A 24,666-nucleotide genomic window follows, 5' to 3' on the forward strand; every position below is an offset into this window, starting at 1 on the left:
TTCTATCCTATGACCATCTTTTTTTTTTTTTTTAAACCTAATTTAAGATAGATCACAATCTCATGTCAATTATACTCTCTGTGACTCAGGGGGATTTCAACCAATAGTCCACTTCTCCTTCCTGAAAATGCTACCCTTGCTGCTAACAGCAGAGGGCACTGGGGTGCAATGAAAAAGAAAATGGATCTAGACTCAGGTCAGGCTGTGGGAACACAAGATCCTCCCTACACAGTCCACAGGGACCTCAACTGGCCTTCTGTTAAGATGGGGAGACTGACTCACAGTGCCTTCTAACTGAGTCCATCATAGAGGCTGGCAAACCAACCTGGGGGCCAAATCTAGCCTAACAACCTGTCCCTCTACAGCCTGCAGGGATATTTATCATTTGTCAATGGCTGGAAGAAAACTAAAGGATTCACAGTTCATGAAACACACACTTGATATGAAAGTCAAATTTCCTTGTCACGGCCACACACTGCCTGGGGCTGTTTCACTAACACAATGATGGTGTTGAAATAGTCGCATCGTTGTGACAGAGACCCACAAAGCCTAAAATATTTACTATCTGGCTCCTTACAGAAAAGGGAACAATCTTTAAGATTTAAATGATTTGGAGTACTGCCTTCTCTACCCACACCACTCACTGGCTGTCCTATCTCGTAATTAGCAAAATGATCCAAGTACATGCTGGCCAGGGGATCATATTTTGGAAAAGGGAATTTAAAGTCTGCTGAGATGGAGAATCTCATTTACCGCTTCAAAAGCCATTTGAACAGCGAGGAATTCTGTCAGGAATTCTAATGCCAGTTCAATCTTGCTATGTCCCGAGGAAAGAGAGAAGCTTAATCAAACACATCACACATGCTCTCGGATTCCTCTAAAACTGTGTTTCCCGAAATACACAACAGGGTCGCCAACAGCGGTTCACAGACCAACGTGTTCTATTGTACAAGTTAGGTATTAATTTCGTTTCATTAGAGAAAAAAATGCCACAAGTAATTTAAATATGTGAGTTGTTACATATTATTCAGCTCAGGATAAAGCAACGCTGCAGATTTGATGTTTAAGTACATAGTTAAAACAGAGGAACCAGCGTCCGACAAAGCTGATGCCGATGGAAACTAGGACAACAGTGATCCAACAGGGAGAACACTTTCTCAAAAGCAAGCTCTCAGGGCGCCTGGGTGGCTCAGTGGGCTAAGCCTCTGCCTTCAGCTCAGGTCATGCATGATCCTGGGGTCCTGGGATCGAGCCCCGCATTGGGCTGTCTGCTCAGCGGGGAGCCTGCTTCCCCCTCTTTCTCTGCCTGCCCCTCTGCTTACTGTGACCTCTCCCTCTCTGTCAAATAAATAAATAAAAGCAAGCTCTCTGGGGCGCCTGGGTGGCTCAGTGGGCTAAGCCTCTGCCTTCAGCTCAGGTCATGCATGATCCTGGGGTCCTGGTATCGAGCCCCGCATCGGGCTCTCTGCTCAGCGGGGAGCCTGCTTCCCCCTCTTTCTCTGCCTGCCCCCCTGCTTACTGTGACCTCTCCCTCTCTGTCAAATAAATAAAGAAAATCTTTATTTTTAAAAAAAGCAAGCTCTCGGGGCGCCTGGGTGGCTCAGTGGGTTAAAGCCTCTGCCTTTAGCTCAGGTCATGATCCCTGGGTCTCGGGGTCCTGGGATCGAGCCCCGCATCGGGCTCTCTGCTCGGCAGGGAGCCTGCTTCCTCCTCTCTCTCTGCCTGCTTGTGACTCTCTATCAAATAAATAAATAAAATATTTAAAAAAAAAATAAATAAAGCAAGCTCTCTAGGAGAGATAACAGGCTGTGAAGCTGGTGTTTTGTCAGCCTGGCTTAAATGGAATCATGTCATGCAATTTAAGTAAGCTTTTAAGAACTTTGGTCTGAAACTGAGAGGCAAAAGCAAATTTCTGTTCTGAAAGTATGTCAGCAGAAGTTGCATCATCCTAGAACAAAGCTCTGGAATGCAACTGAGCGTCTAGGACCCCACAGCTAGGGTCAGAACTGGGGAAAGAGATCGCAGCCTTTATTTAGCAGACAAAAAGCCACCGACACTTAACTCTCCACTTACAGCCGTTCTGGGAACTACAAGCAGTACTTGAAAATTACCAATCTACCAGGAACAAAAAACACCACAACCAAAATGGGTGGAATTCCTTGAGCTCCCTTGACTGAAGGGATCGTTTTACCTTCTGGGGACTTTTGGGGACTTTTGCAGTCTTTTGAAGATCCGGTGCCTGCTCCTTAAAGAGTTCTTCCGTAAAGGAAGGGAGGGAGGGAGGGATGAAGGAAAGAGGAAGGGGGACGACGGGGAGGGAGAAGGTCTGAAGGGCTACCCAAGCTTAAAACATTGGTGAGAAGCCTAAAACTGATGGTTCAATCTATAGACGTGCTTTCTTCAATTTGGAAAATATCCTAAGACATTTTGAGCTGACATTTAATAATTGGGGGTTTTATATAAAAATTGCAAATTACCCACTTCTCTGGAATAATGAGAATATCAGAAAACCAAGAGGCCACATTCCTCCATGACAACCACAGGCTGAAGCCCTCAAGGGGGGACATGGGTCCAGGGTTTCACCAGGTCCTGCCCCCTTGCCCAGTCTCCGAGCCCAGAGCCTGAGGGTTGGCTGCCTTTTTACCATCGTAAGGACTGGACGTGCAACCAGTAACAGCTGCGTAGAAGGAATTCCATTTAAGTCACCGTTACTTCCCTCACACTCGGCCAGCATCCCTCCTGTTCGTCACCTCTCTGAATCCGTATAGGCATTTGCTGAGCAAGCTCCACAAGAAATAAGACAACAGCCCACATTTTGGAGCATTTACTATTTTAGGCCCTGCTCTGAGCGTTCTGTGTACACGCCTTCCTTTAACCCTTAACGAGAACCTATGAGGCAGGTCCGTTCCTAGATCACTTACAGATGAGAGGGAACATCAAGACATTTAGTATTTTGGGGTGCCTAGGTGACTCAGCTGGCTGGGCACTCGACTCTTGATTTCAGCTCAGGTCATGATCTTGGGGTGGTGGGATGGGGCCCCGCCCCAGGCTCCATGCTCAGCATGAGTCTGCTTGCGGTTCTCTCCCTCTGCTCCCTTCCCGCACTCATGCGGGCTCTCGCTCTCTCTTTCTCTCTCTCTAAATTAAAGAAGTAAAATCCTCATACTCCTGGGTGGCTCAGTCGTTGAGTGCCTGCCTTTGGCATGGGTCATGATACCACGGTCCTGAGATCGAGCCCCGCATCAGGTTCCCTGCTCGGCAGGAAGCCTGTTTCTCCCTCTCCCAGTCCCCCTGCTTCTATTCCCTCTCTCGCTATCTCTCTCTCTCTCTCTCTCTGTCTCTCTCTCTCTGTCAAATAAATAAATAAATAAAATCTTTTTTTAACGAAGACATTAAGGGGCACCTGGGTGGCTCAGTGGGTTAAAGCCTCTGCCTTTGGCTCAGGTCGTGATCTCAGGGTCCTGGGATCAAGCCCCACATGAGTTGGGCTCTCTGCTCAGCAGGGAGCCTGCTTCCTCTTCTCTCTCTCTCTCTCTCTCTCTCTGCCTACTTGTGATCTCTGTCTGTCTAATAAATAAATAAAATCTTTAAAAAAAAAGAAGAAGAAGAAAAAGAAGAAGACGACGACGACATTAAGTATTTTGCCTGAAGCCTCGTGGGCTTTGAGTGGCAGAGCTGGGGTATGAGACCAGCATTCTCATTCTTCACCGCTATCTCTGCAGCGAGTATAACCAGGACGACCTTTACTTGAGGAGTGGGCGTGCTCCGGGGAGAGGACATTATTGCTGACCTTACACCCTGTGCTAATATTTGAGCACTACACAATGGGAAGGTGTAGTCTGGACAGATCATCTTCTGATTAAAATTACATTCTTGACAAACAAACCGTTATGGGAAGTTCTGCTGTGATGATCCAGGAGCCACGTGACCTGACTGCTGAGGGATTACTGGCCACCTCTGCCCACTGCTAGCAATGACCTCCATGTGCCCTGGAGGGACTCCTTCTCTCCTTTCCTGATTCCTAACAGCAAGAATCCCCCTGGGTTACCTTTTTAAAATTTTAAATACGCTCAAATGGAGCAAAATCCCTTGCAAGCAGCTCCCTTGCAAGCAGGGGCGCTGGCCAGCTGGAACCCAATGGGTGTGGCCTCCTCCCCATCTCCCACCCCAGGCTGACCTGTGCTCTTGTCCAGGAAGTCCATGGACTCCTCACTGGCACTGAAGTGGCTCGAGGTGGCCTTCTTCTCAGCGTCCTGCTCCACATCGGAGCCCGTGTGCACAGAAGAGTTTGTACTCATGGGGGAGCGGGGCATATCCGACAGGGAGATCCTGCGGCCCGCGCCCCCACTCAGCATGGGCTTGCTCATCAGGATCTTGGGGGACGCCGTCATGTCGAAGTTGAGCTTGACCTTCTCCTGCTTGTCGATCTTGGCGGCACCGGCACTGGGGTTGCTGGGGTCGAGCAGCATTTGGTACTGGCTGTTGGGGGTGTAGGGTGTCCTGAAGGGAGAGTAGTTAAAAACCCCAAACTTCCTGCGGATGTTCTCCACGTACACCTCCATCTCTTGCATTGCACTGTTGAAGATGCTTTTCGTCTTTTTCACAGAAAAAGGAATTTCTTTAGACATGAGGTAGCAATTATTTATTGGAACCCAGGCCCTAGGAGTGCAGAAAAGAAAGGAGAGTTGAAGTCAACTTTGGTCTTTTCAGAGATTTCCTCTTTTTTTTTTCTTTTTTTTTTTCAAGTTTTTTTTTTTTTTAAATACACTGTATCGAGATATGTTTAAGTGTTGGGCACGGGTTACACTGTCGATCTCTACAGCCTATTCGACGTAACTGAAATTTTATGCCTGATGATTAGTAAACCCCCTTTTCCCGACCCCCATTCCTGGCAAACTACCATTCCATCCTTTGATTCTGTGAATTTGACGATTGTAGGAGATCACCTCCTGTAAGTGGGATTCACGCAGTATTTGTCTTCCTGTGACTGGCTTATCGCACTTAGCACAACATCCTCCGCGTTCAGCTGTGCGGCCCCATCTTTTTCTAAGGCTCAATAGGATCCCCTGATACGTACATACCATGACTTTTATCTGTTCATCTGTTGATGGACATTTAGGTTGTTTCCAGAACTAATTTTCTCCTTAATGCAAACCAAATTAGCCTGATATGCTGGCCAAGATTCTTTTTCTTTCTTTCTTTTTCTTTTTGAGTTATTTTGTTTTTGCCAAGATTCTTAAATATGTATATTCTTTAAAAATGACTTGGGATCGAGCCCCACATCGGGTTCTCTGCTCAGCAGGGAGCCTGCTCCCCCTCTCTCTCCGCCTGCCTCTCTGCCTGCTTGTGATTTCTCTCTGTCAAATAAATAAATAAAATCTTTAAAAATGACTTGGTTTCAATGGTTAATACATGATTAACCATTAACCCAGGAAATGTTCTGTCATAAGAACAGAACACCAGGGCGCCTGGGTGGCTCAGTGGGTTAAGCCGCTGCCTTCGGCTCAGGTCATGATCTCAGGGTCCTGGGATCGAGTCCCGCATCGGGCTCTCTGCTCAGCAGCGAGCCTGCTTCCCTCTCTCTCTCTCTCTGCCTGCCTCTCTGTCTACTTGTGATCTCTCTCTGTCAAATAAATAAATAAAATCTTTAAAAAAAAAAAAAAAAAGAACAGAACACCAACAGCAAACTTGGTGAAATCATTGAAAGATTCCCAGCTGTAGTCATTTTCATCCATTAAAAAATTAATAAATCCCTTTTGGCTTTGGGGGAGTAGAAAGTAAGAAAAAGTCACTGCGGGCACCTGGGGGGCTTGGTTGGTTACGTGCCTGCCTCTTGGTTTTGGCTCAGGTCATAATCTCAGAGTCGTGAGAATGAGCCCCATATGTTGGGCTTCACACTCAGCGCAGAATCTGCCTGGATTCTCTCTCCCGCTCCCTACCACACGATCTCTCTCCCTCTCTCTTTCATAAGTAAGTAAATCTTTTTTTTTTTTTTTTTTTTTTTTTATTTGACAGAGAGAGATCATAAGTAGGTAGAGAGGCAGTCAGAGAGAGTGAGAGGGAAGCAGGCTCCCCGCCGAGCAGGGAGCCCGATGTGGGACTCGATCCCAGGACCCTGAGATCATGACCGGAGCCGAAGGCAGCAGCTTAAACCACTGAGCCACCCAGGCGCCCCAGTAAGTAAATCTTTTTAAAAAAAGAAAGAAAACAGGCCCTGCATCCAGGACCGCACCTCCTAACACGGAATTAGTCCCGAAGTGCACTGCTCTGCACTCAAACATAAAGAGCTTGCCTTCTCTTGTAAGGGATTTTGGGCTTCTATGTGGCACCAGAAGGACATGTTAGAAAACCACAAACCTGAGAGGAGGTCCCTGGCTTCAAACGGCAGGTATCTCATGTGGAAAATAACAAAAAAACAAAAACAAAAAAAACACCCTCCACCTCCCATTCCCTGCTGGTTTTGTCTTCCTGCCTTCAGTCCCCACCACCACCCAGTGCAGTCTGCAGCACCTTCACGGCAAGAGCTGCTTTTCTGGAATGAGTGGCCGAGCCGCCACAGGCAGGGGACGACAGTGTAACCTACCACTGCCCTGCGCGGACGCGGAGCCCAAACATGACCAGGACAGACCGTGTGACATTTGATTCCCCAGCCTCGAACCCAAACCCGTATGTAGCTGGGAATCTGGTGCAAATGAGCTTGTTCCGAGGAGGCCTTTTGGATTTCGCAGACCATAAACTCAAGCCAGACACAAAGCAATGGGGAGCGAAACGGATGGTGGGGGGACAGACCAGTGCAACACACGGTCTATGCGAGCGCCTCACGGGTGACTGTGCAGGGATCTCGACCCCTCGCTGCGGAGCCTCCCAGCTTTTCTTTTAAGATTTTATTTATTTATTTGACAGACAGAGATCACAAGTAGGCAGAGAGGCAGGCAGAGAGAAAGGGGGAAGCAGGCTCCCTGCTCAGCAGGGAGCCCGATGCGGGGCTCGATCCCAGGACCCTGAGATCATGACCTGAGCCAAAGGCAGAGGGTTTAACCCACTGAGCCACCCAGGCACCCCGCCTCCCAGCATTTTAAAGAGAAGCAAAAAATACAGACCGCTTCTATTATATTCTACCCAAGTCTTAGCAGCTGCCATCTCATGCCTCTTTTGAAGAGAAGGCAGCCCAGGAAAAATCAACTATGTGGTTGCAGTGGAATTCAGAGCACAGGCTGGGGAGGTTTGCCACTCCCGGTGATAACTAGATCGTGACACAAACTAAAACCGAACACCCCAAAAATATCTAACTGCTCCCTCAGCGTGCTGGAAATTACCAGCTTCTCCTCCACCCCAGCTCGCTGCCATCATCCCGCAGAGACCTGAGGACAAACATCTGCAGCCAGAAAGAGCCGGGCAGACAGAGCAGGAGCCAGATGCCCTCCGGGTGAGAGAGTGTGGCTGTTCCAACTGGGTAAGCAGGAGTCTGGACTAGACAGGACGGCTCTGAGCAGCAGCCAGGATCCCCCAGCTGCCCCCTAGACAAATGACGCCCATTTCCTGAGCCGGCCTCGGCTTGGTCGTTGGTAGGAGGGAGGATGAGCCCCTACGTGCAGCGGGGTCACGGGGAGCAAATGAAATGCACTTCAGCCAATCCCCACTGCAACCGTGCTCCCCCCACACCTCCGCCGGGGGGCCAGGGGCTCTGCTGCCTTCCACAGGGGGTCTCCGCCAAGTGATTTCAGGAAAGCATTCCCTTTCCTTAGAGCAGGCCCAGGACAGAGTTAAAGGGAACTTTTTTTAACAGAGTTAAAGGGAAATTTGCTTAACAAAAATAAAACCTCTGAGGGCAATGTCATGAGAGGCCCCAGAGTTGCACAGCTGAGCTACTCCCTACTCGGGGCCTCAGGTTTTCTTCTCAGTAAAATGAGAATAAAGCAGCTTCTGCAAAAAAGCACTTAGAACAATGCCCTGCTGCAGAGAAGGCCCTCATTTCCTGCTAGTTCCCTCTTCTGTGGCTCGGCAGGCATTTGATAAAACATTTCCTGGATTCCTATATGGGATCATGTGTGTGTGTGTCTACAAAATCAAACCCCCAAAGAGCAAAAATTTTTGAAGGACAAAAAGCACACGATGAGACTCTCCAGAACATGCCTTGATCTCTGTGAGCACCTCCCCGGGCTCACTCAAGTGTTTAGTAACTAGACAATGAACGTGTGACAGGCTGCGCCATCTCTCGTTCCACCCGCCTCACCAATGTGGCGTACACGTGTCCAGGCTTACGTTCTGCTCCACAACCCCAAACTTGCTCCCTGACAAAGGGACAGCACCTCCCGTCTCTTTCGCTCCACGCTGTGCTGCTGGATCTGTCCAGCTCTGCTTTAAGAACATCTCCTGGGAGGAAGGGACTTCGGGAGCCTCATTCCCAGAGCTCCAAGGTTCTCCAACACCTACTCCCCACTGCCGTAAAGTGTCCTTAACCTCTTCAAGGGGCTCCCCTCCCCCAAAAGGAGCCAACAGAGTTCGGAGTTCGGCACATTCTAAGGGTGCATAAGACACCGAGAGGGTTCGGCAAACCTCGGGGACATCAGACTTGGGTTGCTGTCTTTTTTCACAAACATACGGGGGTGGAGGTCAGCTTCCATGACAGCTCCTACCTAGAACCAACCTACACCAGCAACTTCAAGGGAAATGGCCTTTGGACAAGGGCTAGCAGAGCTCCTGTCCCCTAAGCCACCTTCAATAGCTGTCTGACAGGCAAGAGGAAGAGGTCTTTACAGAACGGCCTAAGCCAACAGCAGAATCAAGGACGCTAAGAGTCTAAGAATATTTGGTGCATGGGGGCAAGCACTGATTTCCCCCACCCACCCATATCCTAAATATATCCACACTGGGTCATATTAGCAAACGAGAATAATCCCGAATCATCAAGACAGTTAACACTTGCCATGCTATAATGAAGCAGCAGGAAGACACTCAACCTGATACTAATTCCTCTCGCTCTTCAAAAAAAGGGCAGACTCTGACCACAGCTTGTGTGATCAAGCCCTAAGCCCTCCCCCATTCATCTCTTACCAGTCTCTCCTCCCTCCTCCTGTCCCATGCTCCTGCTTTTCTCAAGCACAGCAGGCTGGCTCTGCCTGTCCCTCCACCCAGATCTTTACTAAGCCCCGGCCATTACCTCCTGATCTGAGATCATCTTGCCTGTGTGTTTACTTGTGTTATCTATCTTACCTACTAGGATGCCAGCCTTCAGACGGTCGGGGACAGTGCCTGCCTGCTCACTCCCACATCCTCAGCATCCAGCCCATGGCCTGGCCCACAGCAGACACCAAAAGATTTCCAGTAAAGTGGTCAAAAATCAAACAAAGCAAAATACTTGCTATCAAACCCAGGACCATCTCGGCGAATTCCCATTTTGCTTCCAGACAATGGGTTTTTAGCAAAATTCACTCTTTTGTTTTATATTTGCAAGACAACAAGCAAAACTAAACAGAGTAACAACTCAGATTCCAGTGTTTGAAATTATACACTGTATTTTCTGTATATTCTGTGGGTACATATAATTTTTAGGTTATGTATTTTAAGTATTCTCCCCAACACACTCAAACACTTTTTCAAACTGCTTGGTAGGGCTTTGAAAGGTTTTTGCCTCATTTAATCACAACACAGCTTGCCAAAAGAGAACAGAGATATTAACCACGGCTCATCTGGGTCTACCTGTTGTTCTCAAGCACGCAGGAGCGGGATCTGCTAGGAGCTAGGACAATTCACTTCCCTGTGAGCAAGGGAAAGGGAAGGGTAGACAGGCCGGCAGGGAGGGCTCCCACCTGTGAAAACAGCCACCTCTTGTAATTTCCTATCTCAGCTTCAGAGAAAAGGCAATAGGAGGGAACCACCCAGCACAATGATAAAGAGATTCATTTACTGGCAATCTGGGGGCAATACTTCTGATCTCTGAAAGCATTATTTTAAGAAGCAATTTGCACGGGGGTTTAATTGACTCTAGAAAATCCAAAAAAGAACAGTAGCACTTAAAATAGCCACGGTGCCATTTTCATCAACAAAACTACAAAAGCAAGATTCTTCTTCTAAACATACCTGAAAACACAGAAGCGCACACATTATCAGGCTTAACACAGCACAGGACTGTACTTTTAACCACAAGATCACTGGTTGGCGTCATGACAATAAACAACATAGTAAGACCTCCACCCCTCGCATCCATGACACAGTATCAAAGGTTCGGTTCAAGTTACACTTTTGCGGCCGGTTTGAACTCCCACCTGTCATGTTGTCCAAAGAAACGAGCATCAACCTGCCCATCTTTGTCCCTCAGAGCTTTTGCAGGCCAGAATGGAAACCCCTTCAGTTTTGCCCAAACCAAAGGATGTGGATTGCTCTAGAAAAAGAAAAAAAAATCCAGAGTTTGTATGTATCTGACAACAAGACACACATACAGAGCTTGGCACAAGAGGATACAGCAAGGCCGCCAACTGAACGAGGAAAGTTCCAGGCGGGGTCTCGCAGGTGGGCTTCCCTAGGAAGGCCTGAGGCCAGGAAGCCCCAGGCAAAGCTGGTTCTGGGGCCGAATAACAAACAGAAGGATGAAGCACAGAGACCACCAGACTTGGACCCTGACTCTAATGCTGCTACCCAGGTGGCCGTGGGCAAGAGTGTCCACCTTCTCCTGCAACAGGGGACAGCAACGCCAGCACCTTCTGTTATGTTTGGGGATTAAATGTGTATTATATGTGGCAGGTAACAAGGGTAGAATTAGCCACGCTTGTCCTTCATCGCAGCTGCCCAGAGCGTTAACTATGCAGCTGTTTATTTCCAAAAGCAGGAAGAGCCATAAACCATGTTCTACTTTTCCACTTTACTTGCCTCATCTTGCCCCCCAGTAATCTCCACCCCTACCTCCTCCCACCCTCCCACTAGCCCTCCCCAAGAACACACTTCTCTCTGCAGAACACCAGTCTGGAAAATACAGATCCATGAGGAAAAAACTGGGTGATGTTTCTCTCCCCACCCCCAGCCCAAACCACCAAGTTGGAGAGACCATGGAGTCGTGCAGAGGTATTTCCAAATCTCCCAACACAGACCAGAAAAAACACACTCCAGGAACTCTCCTCCAAACTCTCCTCCCGCTATCTGCATTACTATGAGGGCACCCCTCCCTGATAAGCTCCTGGCTCTCTAGCCTACAGTCTGCCTGGGGTTAATAAACCCAGGAAATCACAATGCTCCCTTCGGCACGTGAATTTTCAGGCCCACGGGTTTATTCTACCTAGATTACTTTCATTCTGCTGTAACTTTATCACTAAAAAAAAAAAAGAAAAGAAAAATCATTTAAAAAACTTCACCCAAAGTTTCACCAAATAAACCGCCTGGACAAAGTGGCCTTGGGTAGCCATCTAAGGCCTGGGGCTCAGAAAATGAGGTAAGGAAAAGAAGTACGACTTACACAAGGCTCACAAAACCAGTTGTCTCGTTTTTGGCAAGCAGCTAGGTAACACTCCGGACATACTTCAATTTCATTCATCTGTAAAGGAAAAATATGTTATAGCATGTGTCATCCCAGGGGCCTCACATCTGGAGGCCATCAAGGAATGCATGCTGGTGTCAGGAGTTAAGGTTAAGGTCAGCTAAACCAGGTCCCACAGCGGGGAACACCTTCGACAGGAGTCCAACCACCTCCCACCAACCCCCGTGCTTCACCCAGCCCACGCCGCCAACACCAGCACCTCCTCTCTCTCTAGACCACGTCCGAATCAGCTTCTACTTTTGTGCCCACTGCGGTCCATTCCCCAAGACACGATAGCCTGAGCCATCATGCACCAATGTTAATCCGACTGCAGAATGTAAGTGGAATCTAGGAGGTACAGGAAGGTCCCCGGAACAAAGAAGTCCCCAGCCTAAATGTCAGTAGTACAAGGCTGAGAAACAAGGAAATCTGAACTCCTGATGAGCTTGGTCAACGCCAAGTGTGACCAGGCCTTGGCCGTCCTGAGCTCCCCAAGCACCTCCAGCCACGGCTGTGGCCTCTGCTCATTGTGCTTGATTCCCACACATCTCCAACCGCACCATCCAGGGCAGGTGGTGAACACCATACTGACCTATTTTATCCCCACCGATGACAATACAAAATTCTATAGTTTGGGGACCGTCCTTCTCCCTCTTGAAAAAGTACATACCCCCAGGGGCGCCTGGGGGCTAGGTCAGTCATTGAGCATTTGCCTTCGGCTCAGGTCATGATCCCAGGGTCCTAGGGTCCAGCCCTATATCAGGCTCTCTGCTGGGCAGGAAGCCTGCTTCTCCCTCCCCTACCCTGCTGCCTGTGTTACCTCTCTCGTTGTCTGTCTCTCTTTCAAATAAATAATAAAAACTTTAAAAAGAAAAAAAAGATACATTCCCCTAGAATATCGAAGTCTGGCTTAGAACCAAGGGCCCCAGGAGCCCCTTTCTGGGATCTCAATTCAAACTCCACCATTTCCCAACTCTGTCATTTTAAGAACAGTTGCTTATCTTATCTGAGCCTCCATCTACTTCCCATTTCCTCATGCACAGAATGGGGATGCGAGGAATTGCTACCAAACAGATTCTAACAATTACAGGACATAAATGTAAAGCACTTCAAGTAACACAGTCATCAGCACATCAGTTAACACTGATCAGAGATCTGTCAGGATCACCAAAGGGTTCTACGGGTACCAATCCACAAATTCCTCCCACCCCCCCCTTTGAAGGCAAGACTACTGTTACCAACACGTGAAAGGTGGAGAAAAGGAAGCCCCAGAAAGTCAAGACACCTGCCCAAGGTCTCGATGCAGCAAAGGGGCACGGCCCAAGCGGAGGTGGTTCACGACTGCTCTGAGTGTTGCTAACGTTGTCCCATCATCAGACTTGTTTTCCTCTTTATCCCTACATCACTGAAGTGCCAGGCGCACAGCAGGTGCTCAATAAATTATAACTGTAATGTTGTAACGTAACTGACTACCTTAAAGGTGAGTGAGTAAATGAGTGCATAAAAGAACAAAAGAATACATGAATGAATGAATGATGGCATATAGTTCCTCCTCTACTCACTCTACTTGTGCGCTATTCCAAAGGTACTGGGTAAATCAGATCGAGGACAGCCCTGGCTTTGGAGCCCACGCAGTGGCAATGTATTGCCAATAGGCAGATTCAGAAACGCCAGATACAGAGTATCTGGGTTCAGTAAATTTGACCTCAGGGAAACCCACTGATTAAAAGCCTAGGCTTGGGGCGCCTGGGTGGCTCAGTGGGTTAAAGCCTCTGCCTTCAGCTCAGGTCATGATCCCAGGGTCCTGGGACAGAGCCCCGCACTGGGCTCTCTGCTCAGCAGGGAGCCTGCTTCCCTCTCTCTCTCTCTCTCTCTCTGCCTGCTTCTTGGCCTCTTGTGATCTCTGTCTGTCAAATAAATAAATAAATAAATACAATCTTTAAAAAATTGGACGGTGAGAAACACATACCTCATGCTCACAGATTTTGATGACTACTTTTGCTATCTGCGTCAATTTGTGATTTCCTAAGGGGATAAGAAAATATGATTAATTCAAATGGAAACAAGATTATTAACACCCAACCATGGGATTATACTTCCACTAACAAACAACCTTTCAACTTGCTTTCCCCCAGGATTAGCTTCCAAGGCTAAAAACCAGAAGATTCTGGCTCCTGATATTGGTTCAAATTATGTGACTTCTGCCCTAAACACTGACCTATCTTTGGTGCCTCCAAGTCATCTCTGAAACTGGGCTCACAGGTTAATATTTGGAAAATGCTTTCACATTTCAAAGGCCCCAATTAGTGGAATGGAGCCTCATTCACTCATTGTTCCAGACTCCAACCCATGAAGAGTAACAGGAGAAGGAAAACAATTAAGTAGCTCTGCTGTGCCGCGTGCTTCGAAATACATGTTCTTATTAACTCCTCAAGAACCCATGCTAAGAAGCAGGTAAGAATGTTCCCATTTCACTAATGATAAGCCAAAGCTCAAGAGTCGTTGCTTACCTGAGACTACTTAGCTAATGAGTTCTAAATCTGGCCCCACGGGGCGCCTGGGTGGCTCAGTGCGTTAAAGCCTCTGCCTTCGGCTCGGGTCATGATCCCAGGGTTCTGGGATCGTGCCCCGCATCAGGCTCTCTGCTCAGGGGAGCCTGCTTCCCTCTCTCTTTCTCTGCCTGCCTCCCTGCCTACTTGTGATCTCTCTCTCTGTCAAATAAATAAATAAAATCTTAAAAAAAAAAAAAAAATCTGGCCCCAGAGCTAACTCAGGTTAGCCAAAACAAGGAAGGTAAGACAGCCAAAACGCCATGCTTTCCACACATTGTCAATTTCTCGGCAAAAAGATTTTACAGACAAACACATCCACACCCATCCCTAGATTTCCGGCTTGATTTGAAAACTCAGTAGATCTATAAATTCTGTATCCAAAAATCACTGGGGTGTCCAGGGGTGAGCCCTTCAGACCAGGTAGCAGTCCATGCCCCTTGTTCTTCAGTCTCTAGTTCTCCCCTCAACCAATGGCCACCTTGGCTCATGCTGCTGTTTTTCTGCCACCCAATCTCATTCGTTTATGTGACCTTACCAGCCTTTCTATATATTTAATACTGCTTACATGAATTCTAAACCATGTGCCTCTTTTTCCCCTCCCCACACGGCGGGCCCCACTACTGAGCTAATAATGCAGACCCGGTGCTTTGAGCAGACAGCCACCCACGCAACCTCTTCCCTTACACATCAGCTAACAATCAACACTGGGACCATACAGGAAGAAGACAGGGCTGTGCTCTTCAAGATCTTACAACCAAAAAAAAAAAAAAACTTGACATCCTGGTAAGGAACTCAAACAAATTAAATCACCACCATCTAGGAAGTGTGATAAATGCTACCATGGGCAAGTACAGGTACTGTGAGATCTCCTCACAGGAGCACGGAGTATGGTCTCAATCCATAAGGGAAGGCTCCTCAGAGGACTGAAAGGCTGATACTAAAGGATAAGGAAAAAGTCATCAAGGGAGAATGTTCTAACAGGGAATAAGAGGAACAGAATGGGGTAGGACACTGAACGAGCTACCTGACCAGAAGATACACAGAGAGGACTTTGGGAGAAGGTAGGGCAACATGAAAGGTTGAAACATGAAAAGATTTTAACGGGAATCCTCGTCCATTCTGTCCAGAAGGCTCAACCCACAAAAACGCAACTGATGCAACTTTATCCAGTATACACAGAACTTCTAAAATGCAATAATAAAAACACAAAAGATTTGAATACTTATTTTACCAAAAGAGATATATAAATGATTAATAAGCGCATGAAAAGATACACAATACCATGAATCCTAAGGGAACGGCAAATGAACATCACGTGACCTAACAGTTCACGCTTCCAAGGATGGCTAAAATAAACAGACAACACCAAGTGTTGACAAGGATGTAGAGCAACTAAGACTCTCCTATGCATGGCCAGAAGAGCATAAAATGGTACAACCACTTTGCACCAAGTTTGCCAAAATATCTTATAAATTTAAATAGAAACCTATTCAACGAGCCAGCACTGTCACTCCTAAGGATTTACCCATGAGAAATGAAAATGTATGTCCACACAAAGACTTGCACAAGAATGTTCACAGTGGCTTTATTCCCAACAGCCCAAAGCTGAAAATAACCCCAACCCTCCTTCAAAATCCACAAATGGAATAGCTAAATAAATTATATGTTGATACAGTGAAAAACCACTCACGGTAATTAAAAAAAATAAAACGACAGATATACAAACAACATGCATGAATCCCCAAAAAAAAATTAAATGGCATGCAATTAGCCAAAAGAATGCACTATGACTCCATTTATACGAAATTCTAGAGGATGTAAAACTACTTATAGGGACAGAAAAAACCAAGGAGGGTGGGTTTATTGGTAAGAGATAAGTGGGACTAGAATAGAGTGATGGAAATATTCTAGATTTTTATCTGAGGTTGTAGTTATATTTGTTACATGTCTGTCAAATTCAGAGAATATACTCACAAAATCTATGCATTTTATTCTAGGTAATTATTCCTCCATCAAAACAAAGATTCTAAAAAGATCAGCAATATCCTACAGCCACAAGCCACTATGGAAACCAGCTCATCCCTTAAAATGCACAGAGTCACCATCCCCTATTCACCCATATTAGTGATCTATACACACAATATTCTCAGCTTTTGGCCCTGGCGCATGAAAAAAAAAAAAAAAAAACACGATTTTTTAGGAAGGGTGGGAGACCGAGCAACACACACGGCATGAACACTGTCTTTCTTAGCAGCGACCTAAGCCACCCACCTCCATTGTAAATGATGCAGTTGTGCAAAATCCATTTCGCATCAGCCAGGAAAGCCTCTGTGCATCCATACATTTTCTTTTTAGCGTTCTGGGGAGAGAAGCCAAGGAGCGTAACAACCCGTCAGTCTGTACAAGCCGCAGCCACTCAACACCTGCGTCCTCACATCATTTTCTTACCAGTCACTTGCCAAATTAATTAATGCTTTTACCCATTTCCCAAGATGCTATTATATCTGAGATCTAGAACTCCATAAAAATGAAGTCACTGAATTCATCGCTACCCTGAATTGTTTCCTCTTACAGCAGCTGTCATTTATCAAGCAACCCCTTTCAAGAAACCAGGATATTTTAATAACTGACATGGTTTTTATTCACTGTAAAGCCTCACAGAAGCCCTGTGACTAAGAACACAATGACACACTTACTATCATCGCCACGTTACAGACAAGGTTATTGAGGTGTGCGAATGCCAAGGAACTTGAGCAAAGTTCCAGCGCTATTGATCTGTGAAGCTAGGATGCCAACCCTATCTTTTTTGAATGCCTTCTTTTCTTGAAAACCATGAGGGTGTGTGCAATTTTTCAAAGCAGGTTTCATTCAGCATTTGGGGGCCAGCAAAAGAGACAATATAAGGTGTTGTCCTCATCCGTGTTTTTCATTACCCGTGTGTTTCATGGCAAAAATTTGAAAATTAGCACCAGGGTGATAGGCACAATCTAACGTGTTCCAAGTGTAATTTTCAGGATGGAATTGTAGCCTGAACTTTTAAAAGCACCTTCAGGCAGTAAAGATATATCCGTAACAGTAGAGTAAGTTCTAGGAAGCCACATCTTTATCAGCAATCTGAAGGTTTCCCAAACACTTAATTCTCTCTTTTCTCCTTCCTGCTGCCCTCATTAGCACCTCTGAGAGAAAGAAAAGAGGAAGTAAAGCTCAAATCAATCAAATCACTGATTCGCAGAAGTGTGACTGTTTCAGGTCAATTTTCAGACAATCAGCAGCAGAAGTAATATTTGGAGCTAATCAGTGGAATTCAACACTCCATTACAATCCTTGGAAGAATGTTACCGAAGTTAAGGGATCAAGAGTTCTTCCATCCAAATCAAAAGGGTACGGAGGAAAGGCAGAGAAACCATCTAACTTGAGATGGGGCCCAAGAAGTGAGGGGGGGTCTTTAGTCCTCTCGGTAACTGTGGCTACAACGGTGAGGTTCTCTGATGGAGGCCAACCTTTTCCAATGTACAAAGGTCCATAGGATGGAAGATGTATTCTGCATAGTCAGGATGCTGTTCCAAGGGAACAGGCTTCTGGAATGCATCTGTCTATAAAAGAAAAGATGGACACACACACACACACACACACACACAGAGAGAGACACAAACCCATCATTACTGGAGAAAACAAAGCATTAATAGTAACAAAGTACTTTCAAAATGGAGACAACTTTTCAGACAATACAATTCTAGGGGTTTCCACAAAGAACGACCTTGGGGAGTACTAAGCTGGGTCAGCTTCTAGTTCTGCCTCGTTATCAATAATCATGGGGGGGGGTCCTACTTTGTTATTTGTATCATTTTCAAAATATATCCAAGTAACAGTTCCAGTTCTGTCCTATTAAGATCCACAAGAACAACACACCATCAGCTACTTAGACCTGAACTGTGAATAAGGCTTATCCATATCCTGCAAACACCCATAATCAAAAGGACAGTAAAACGTGGCCATGCCCAGAGATAACACACTTAATAAAGTCCCCCTAAGTACCAACAGATATTTTACACTTGGGGGGGAAATTCAGACAAGTGAGATTTTTGCTCCTCCTTCGAGAAGCCAATTACCTTCAACACAGAGACCATGTCAAAATTTTTCACTTTGTGCCATGCTTGTATGAATCAGCTCAAAGTGCAAGGCCCAGTTTGTTGATGGATGGTTTTTACTTATCAATATTTAAAAATCTGCAAGATTTGTAGTTGGGGCACCCGGCTGGCTCATTAGGTAGAGCGTGCAACTCTCGATCTCACATTGGGTGTAGAGATTACTTAAGAATAAATCTCAAAATCAATCAATAAATCAATCACTATCTAAAATATTTAATTAAACACCAAATGAGGGTGCCTGGGTGGCTGGCTCAGTGGGTTAAAGCCTCTGCCTTCGGCTCAGGTCATGATCTCAGTCGGGGTCCTGGGATCGAGCTCCGCATCGGGCTCTCTGCTTGGCAGGGAGCCGCTTCCCTTCCCCTCTCTCTGCCTGCCTCTCTGCCTACTTGTGATCTCTGTCAAATAAATAAATAAAATCTTAAAAAAAAAAAAAAAAAAAAAACACCAAATGACAGCCAAGCAAGGCATCTGAAAGGGCTACCACTTGTTGTCACTGGAGCCCTCTTTTACCCAGAAGGACAGTGGGTGGCCACTGCAAGTTACAAAATGCTTCAATATCCTCGGCAACTTTCTGCCCTGAGTGATTTTTTTTTTTTTTTTAAGATTTTATTTATTTATTTGACGGAGAGAGAGATCACAAGCAGGCAGAGAGGCAGGCAGAGAGAGAGGAGGAAGCAGGCTCCCCGTGGAGCAGAGAGCCTGATGCGGGGCTCGATCCCAGGACCCTGAGATCATGACCTGAGCCGAAGGCAGCGGCTTAATCCACTGAGCCACCCAGGCGCCCCCTGAGTGATTTTTATATCAAACAATTTATGTGAGAAATTAAGGCCTTCTTCGATTTTTCTCTTTGGTTTTTAAGTCTACAGTGTTGATAACCCTACATGAATCTCTTCTTTTTGTGCAACAGTCTCAGCAGAAATAATTTAGCCTATGGAAAAGCAGGAAGTAATTTCTTGTCACTCAATATGAAAAAAAAAAACCAAAAAACTAACGGTTAAAAAAAAAAGTTGTTTTTCTTTCCAAACTGAGGCTATCCATGCTTCTGCTTCCATTGACGGAGATTTTGTTACAGAGACAAATAGATTCCCGATTTAGCAACACCCAATTGGCATGCTGTGAATTTTTTTCATGGTATCAAGTTTCAGAATATAATCTCTAAACAAAAGCTTGTGCTTTTTGTTTTTTTGGTTTTGTATTTTTTAAGAAATTAAGCCAGGGTCGACTCGATACCCTGGAGGTTCTACAGGGCTGCATATTCCCTTGACACAGAAAGCCGACTCTAGAGAGTTGAACAAAAGGTCACCATTTCATATGCACCTCTGTGCACATCGGAAAGGGAAAACCCTACCCTGAAAGTTTCTCTACACTGGTCTGCACAAAGAATGTCATAACATGTTGATTATATGGCCACACCATATTCTTTTTAAGAATGAGGCATTTTATGGTCATCCTCCTAGAAAAGGTCACCAAAAAAAACACTAAATGAACCATGACTGTTATATGCCCGGGACTCTGGGGTGGGTAACCGCTAGCAACAGGGCGTGCAAGCTGAACGTGGCAGCCTTACTTTCTCATCTGGATTTCCTTTAAGAGGCAAAGGCTGTCCATCAAATCCTATTTCAAAATTGAAGGAATGAATCGAATCTCACCCTTTGTGGGAGTCTCACTGGTTGAACTACACTGGGAGGTTCCATCACCAGACTTTGATTACCAACAAAACGGGTTGTACTCCACTGCCTCACTGAAATGGAATTTACTAACTCCCAAGGGAAGCAGCCCAGGAGCTCCTTACCCAACGGGGTCTGGGTATGAGGTTTCACTTCACGACCAATCAGAATTTTAAATCCCCACCAACTTTCTGCTGCATGTCATTCCCCAATTAAACTCATCGGGAACACGCAGTGCTCGCTATAGAGAACTCACTGAAGGTCATTGTACTTTATATTTCATTTTTAGGTATTTGAGCCGGGCACATAAGAAGACCCAAAGACTATGCACAGGTGTCTGGAAAGCAAGGACTACTCAGAACAAGAATGTTAACAGAGAACAACAAAAGTCACTATTTTCCATTTACGCTTATACCAAAAGGAACTTTCTTCTTACCCCTGGCTGTTTCATTTTCTGAATGGCAAACTTGAGCAGGTAGGATAACTGTTCGATGGTGAGCATGGTCATGGCTTTACTCTGAGTCTCGATGCATTCTGCTACTGTAATCTTCTACAAGTCAAAATCACACAAATTTCAGTTAGAAAAAAGTTACTATCCCTGCACAAAGTGCCCTTTCCTCCTACTTTTCAAACCAGCTCATAATAAAAAGTCTCTTCCATCCAAACGAGACTAGTTGTTTCGCTGGAGAAAGACTCCAATCCAGCTGACCATACATTGGGTCAGTGGGTAAAAATGAAGAGACAGAGTAAACCACAGATGATGACCTTATTTGGAAGTGTTTTTTCGCTCACGAAGATGACATAACCGGAGAAAGAAAGAGGTGGGCAGGGACCTGAAAAATCGTCATGATTACAGCTGTGGGTTTCAAGAATGGGATGTGAAAGGAAAGACCACTAATGGTTTTAGGGTGATCTCTGCACACAATGAATCAGTCGCTTAACTTGATCCTCTCAGCATTCTGGGCTACCTTTCAGGAAACTGACAAGGCATTAACTCAGTGACATCACTGATGGAAAAGGACAGTCTTCCCCGCAGAAAGAATCCAAGGGATGGTAGAGAACTAAATATAAATGTGACTTCATTCTGTCACCATGGATATGAACCCACTCAGGACATTCTGGCAAATGACACAAGATGCAGAGTCTAGCTGTCTCCATGGAAAATGTCATTCTGAAAGGGAAATTCCCATCAAAGAAGGGGCCCAGAGAAATGTCTGAAACCAGACTCTGCTATGTCAATCTGCTACCATATCCCAGAGCTTCAGACTCCTTATGTAGCAACACCAAAATAGCAAAGCCTGATGATGTCAGGAAACACTTTAACCATCTGTGTAGGGAGAGCCGAGAGAAGTTTTCTCCAATTAATCTTGATTTAGTTTCCATCCTTCATAGCTCTGGATCCTCCAAAAAGAACTTTCAGATGTGTCTGGTTGGTTGTCGAGGAAAAAGGGCAACACAGGAGTTGCTCAGAGGCTGAAAACAGTACATGACACACATCCCTAACTGCTTAGCTACCCAAGCCTGAGGCAGCTAGCCAGGTGCCTGCACTGCCAATGCTCCCATGGAAGACATCTGGGGCCCTAAACCTTAGACACGGAACACCTGTGTGTCTGAACTGCTGTTCGCTTCTAGGTAGCTATCCATGGCAACCACTTCCACCTCTGCTCCATCTCCGATCCCTTCCCTCCGGGCCGGCAGTGCCCAGTTCCCATGAAAGAGACTGAAATTGCCGGACAGGCATTTTCAAGATTCTATTGTGTGAAGACAGGTCCAATGCTGACCAATGAGGCCAAGGGCAGAATCAGCCGAAGGCTGTAGGGGAAGGTCCTTCTGCTTGATAAAAAAGGGTTGTAAAGAGAAACATTCCTCCTCGTAGAGGGATTTTTGTCTAGGCACAAGTGATAAAAACCCCAGCAGCCACCTTACAGCCAAGGGGTGTGGGAGGAGACACACACTGCCTCCACAGTGAAGCAGAAAGGGTCTGGCTGTGCACAAACCCTGGCCTGGCCCTGCGTCTGGGTTCTTTCTACACAGGAGAATAAATCCCTACTGTTCCCGCCACAACCCTCTAGAGCTGTACTTGCAGCAGCAAAAGCCACTATCGTTTCTGCTAAACTACTCAACAAGTGGGAAAGGTGGGTCAAGACAAAGGGAAACCGAGGAAGGTTCCGTGGCCCACACTAACTGTAGTGGAATCAGGTGAAACTCTGCAACCAGAGGGCATCACTGAGCAAAGTGGCGCCTATGCATCTTCTGTCTCGAGTATCCCAGAGCACTGGCAGACATCTTCCTCAATTTTAGGGGCAGAACACCATTAAAACGTCATCATATCGGTGTGATGTCTCCTCTCTTTTCACATACTTCTTATTTTTCTCCATTCCCAACATAAAAGCAGCACCACAGACACCATCCTATAGCCTGCTTCTTTTCCTCACAGAAGACAGCGGGAAGAACACTCCATTTCGCACACAGAAAGCTTCCTTGTGTGAGATCAAGTTCTAACAGACCTTCAAATCCAAGTGACAGTCCGCATTAAATGACTGTGCAGATGACATCATTTGCAGCATCTTGAAAAAGCGTCATCACTGGAAGTCACCAAGAATGGAAGATACCTCAAAATTGTGGAAAGGGAATAATTATTTTAATAAAGGAAAACGGTTAGGATTTCCTACAAAAGACACATGTTCTTCAAAAAGCCGGCGCGGTTCTGCTCGGGCTGTGTGCCTGCAGCCTCCTCACTGGAAGGGGGCAGAGTGCGCTTCTCAAGTCTTCATGAGGCCATCCTGGTCCTCTTCACTTAACACCCTCCCACTGCCTTACTCCCAATTTCTCCTCTCCAATTCATTTTATTTGGTTTTTGTCCTCTTCTCCTGAATAGCAGGTCACACGTGCCCCTTTCTGTTCATGGCCGGATCCCTAGCGCCTCACAGGCACTCGAGAAACAGCTGTAGCAAGAACGGAAGCCTCAGATGACGACCACACGAAGCAACCAACCCAAACTGATCTTCCGAGCTAGGCTCCCGCCGATGATTCAACGATGCAAGCAAGAGACAACATCCAAGAAGAGGAAAACCAGCATGCGATCTTTTCAGAATACGTGAACGGTTAACAGCTCTTAAGCAGACGTCTGAAATGTTCATTACAGCAGAATCAGAGAAGGCTGCAGATCCCAGAGTGATCCAAAGACCCAGGAAGAAAGAAAACCAACACTCAGTCCAATGGCCTTTGTGAGAGCAGAAACGCTCAGGCCCCCGCCAAAGCTGGTCCCAAAAGGGGGTGACCAGGATAGAGCAAGTGGAGGGCAAGAAATGCCCTTTTTTTCCCCCGAATCTGGATTATTCGTAAAATTTAAAATGAAAGGAAGAAAGAGAAAGGAAAGGAAACGAAGCAGATAATGCATTCATTCGTCAGGAACTAACCTCACATTCAGGACAAAACCAGTCCCCCTCTGGTTCCGATGTCAGTCTCAGACACTTAGCGTGATAAACCCGGGGACAGAGCTCACAGCAAAGGACTTGGCCTTCCCGGTGACAAACCCAGCAGTAGAAATCATTCCGTCCATCCTGCGGTACAACATCAACAGGGTCTGTGGTGAGTGGCTGCTTCATATAGTAAAACGGACCATGTCTTAGTTCTGACTGAAATGTAGGCAAGAAAGACAGGTTTGGTTTCAAAACAAATGTGCATTCTCAAAAGGAATTTGAACAAATACATCAATAACAGCAAAAGAACATCACAGCATTCCACACATCCCTTAACAAGCTAGCTTGGGTTACTCTACTAATAAATACACAGTCTGTAGGTCATTACATACTATGCATTTTTATTTCCTCTCCCTCTCTTCTATTTTCAGAAGCCATGGATTGAAAAGCTGGTGTCTAAGAGTTCAGAGGCTGCACCAGCAGAATAATATAATGGCTACAACCCAGACATACCCAGGTTCAAATTCTAGCTCTACCAGCTGCATGACCCTGGACAAATCTCCACCTCTCTCAGCTTCAACTTTCTCATCTGTAAAATGGGGATGATAATACCTAACGCTGTGGTATTTGGGTTGGGAGTCAAGGGATGATAGAACACATGCATTGAACACAGTGCTACCATTACTGATAGACTAACAAATGAAGTCAAAACAAAGCCAACAAAACTATGGGAATTCACCCCAGGATTATTTCAACAGGCTCTGGGAGAAGAGATCAATTGGATTTGAATCGCCCCCACTCCGCCCCCCAAAAAAAGGCTTTTTTTTTTTTTTACTCTGCGCCCAACACATAAAGTATCTAAGCCAACCAGAGGCTTCCTGAAGCCATCATCTTCAACAAGATAGGTCCTCGTATTTGCAGAGGTACCAGATCTCCTATTCAGAACCACCAATAGCAGAAAGATGACATGAGTGGCCAATTCATGGGAAGCAAAACCCCTGTCTGGTCCAGAATATCAAGAAAAATGTTCCCCTGATACATTATAGAATCCAGCAAATCCACATTCCGAACACCTAAGATCACTCAAAAGAAAAGCATCAGGAAAATGTCTACTGGAAATCAGTAACAAATACAATATTTAAGAAGTACTATGGAAAAATTCTGGGGCTGCCCGGGTGGCTCAGTTGGTTAAGCATCTGCCTTCGGCTGAGGTCATAATCCCGGGGTTCTGGTCCCCTACTCAGCAAGAGTCTGCTTCTCCCTCTGCCTCTCCCCCTGGCTTGTGCTCTCTCTCTCTCTCTCTCAAATAAATAAAATCTTAAAAAGGAAAGGAAAGGAAAGCAAAGGAAAGGAAAGGAAAGGAAAGGGAAG

The 24,666-nt window shown here is 46.0% G+C and overlaps 1 protein-coding gene across 18 annotated transcripts in view; it reads right to left on the reverse strand.

Moving 5' to 3' along the window:
• ZMYND8 (zinc finger MYND-type containing 8) overlaps positions 1–24,666 on the reverse strand; it is a 127,208-nt gene that overhangs the window by 55,357 nt on the left and 47,185 nt on the right. For 12 of the 18 annotated variants that reach the window (XM_045980454.1, XM_045980461.1, XM_045980457.1 and 9 more), the window contains 8 exons: positions 23,293–23,511; positions 20,310–20,423; positions 17,559–17,651; positions 16,330–16,417; positions 13,476–13,531; positions 11,447–11,524; positions 10,266–10,381; positions 4,178–4,659 (listed from right to left, as the gene is read on the reverse strand). In XM_045980454.1, the coding sequence (XP_045836410.1) occupies positions 4,178–4,659; positions 10,266–10,381; positions 11,447–11,524; positions 13,476–13,531; positions 16,330–16,417; positions 17,559–17,651; positions 20,310–20,423; positions 23,293–23,511 (1,246 nt within the window). Of the gene's footprint in view, positions 1–4,177; positions 4,660–10,265; positions 10,382–11,446; positions 11,525–13,475; positions 13,532–16,329; positions 16,418–17,558; positions 17,652–20,309; positions 20,424–23,280; positions 23,512–24,666 lie in introns of those variants that run through there. The other 6 variants (XM_045980459.1, XM_045980460.1, XM_045980455.1 and 3 more) reach the window with 3 other exon arrangements.

This window comes from Meles meles, chromosome 16 (genome assembly GCF_922984935.1).
Source record: "Meles meles chromosome 16, mMelMel3.1 paternal haplotype, whole genome shotgun sequence".
NCBI classification, from domain to species: domain Eukaryota; kingdom Metazoa; phylum Chordata; class Mammalia; order Carnivora; family Mustelidae; genus Meles; species Meles meles.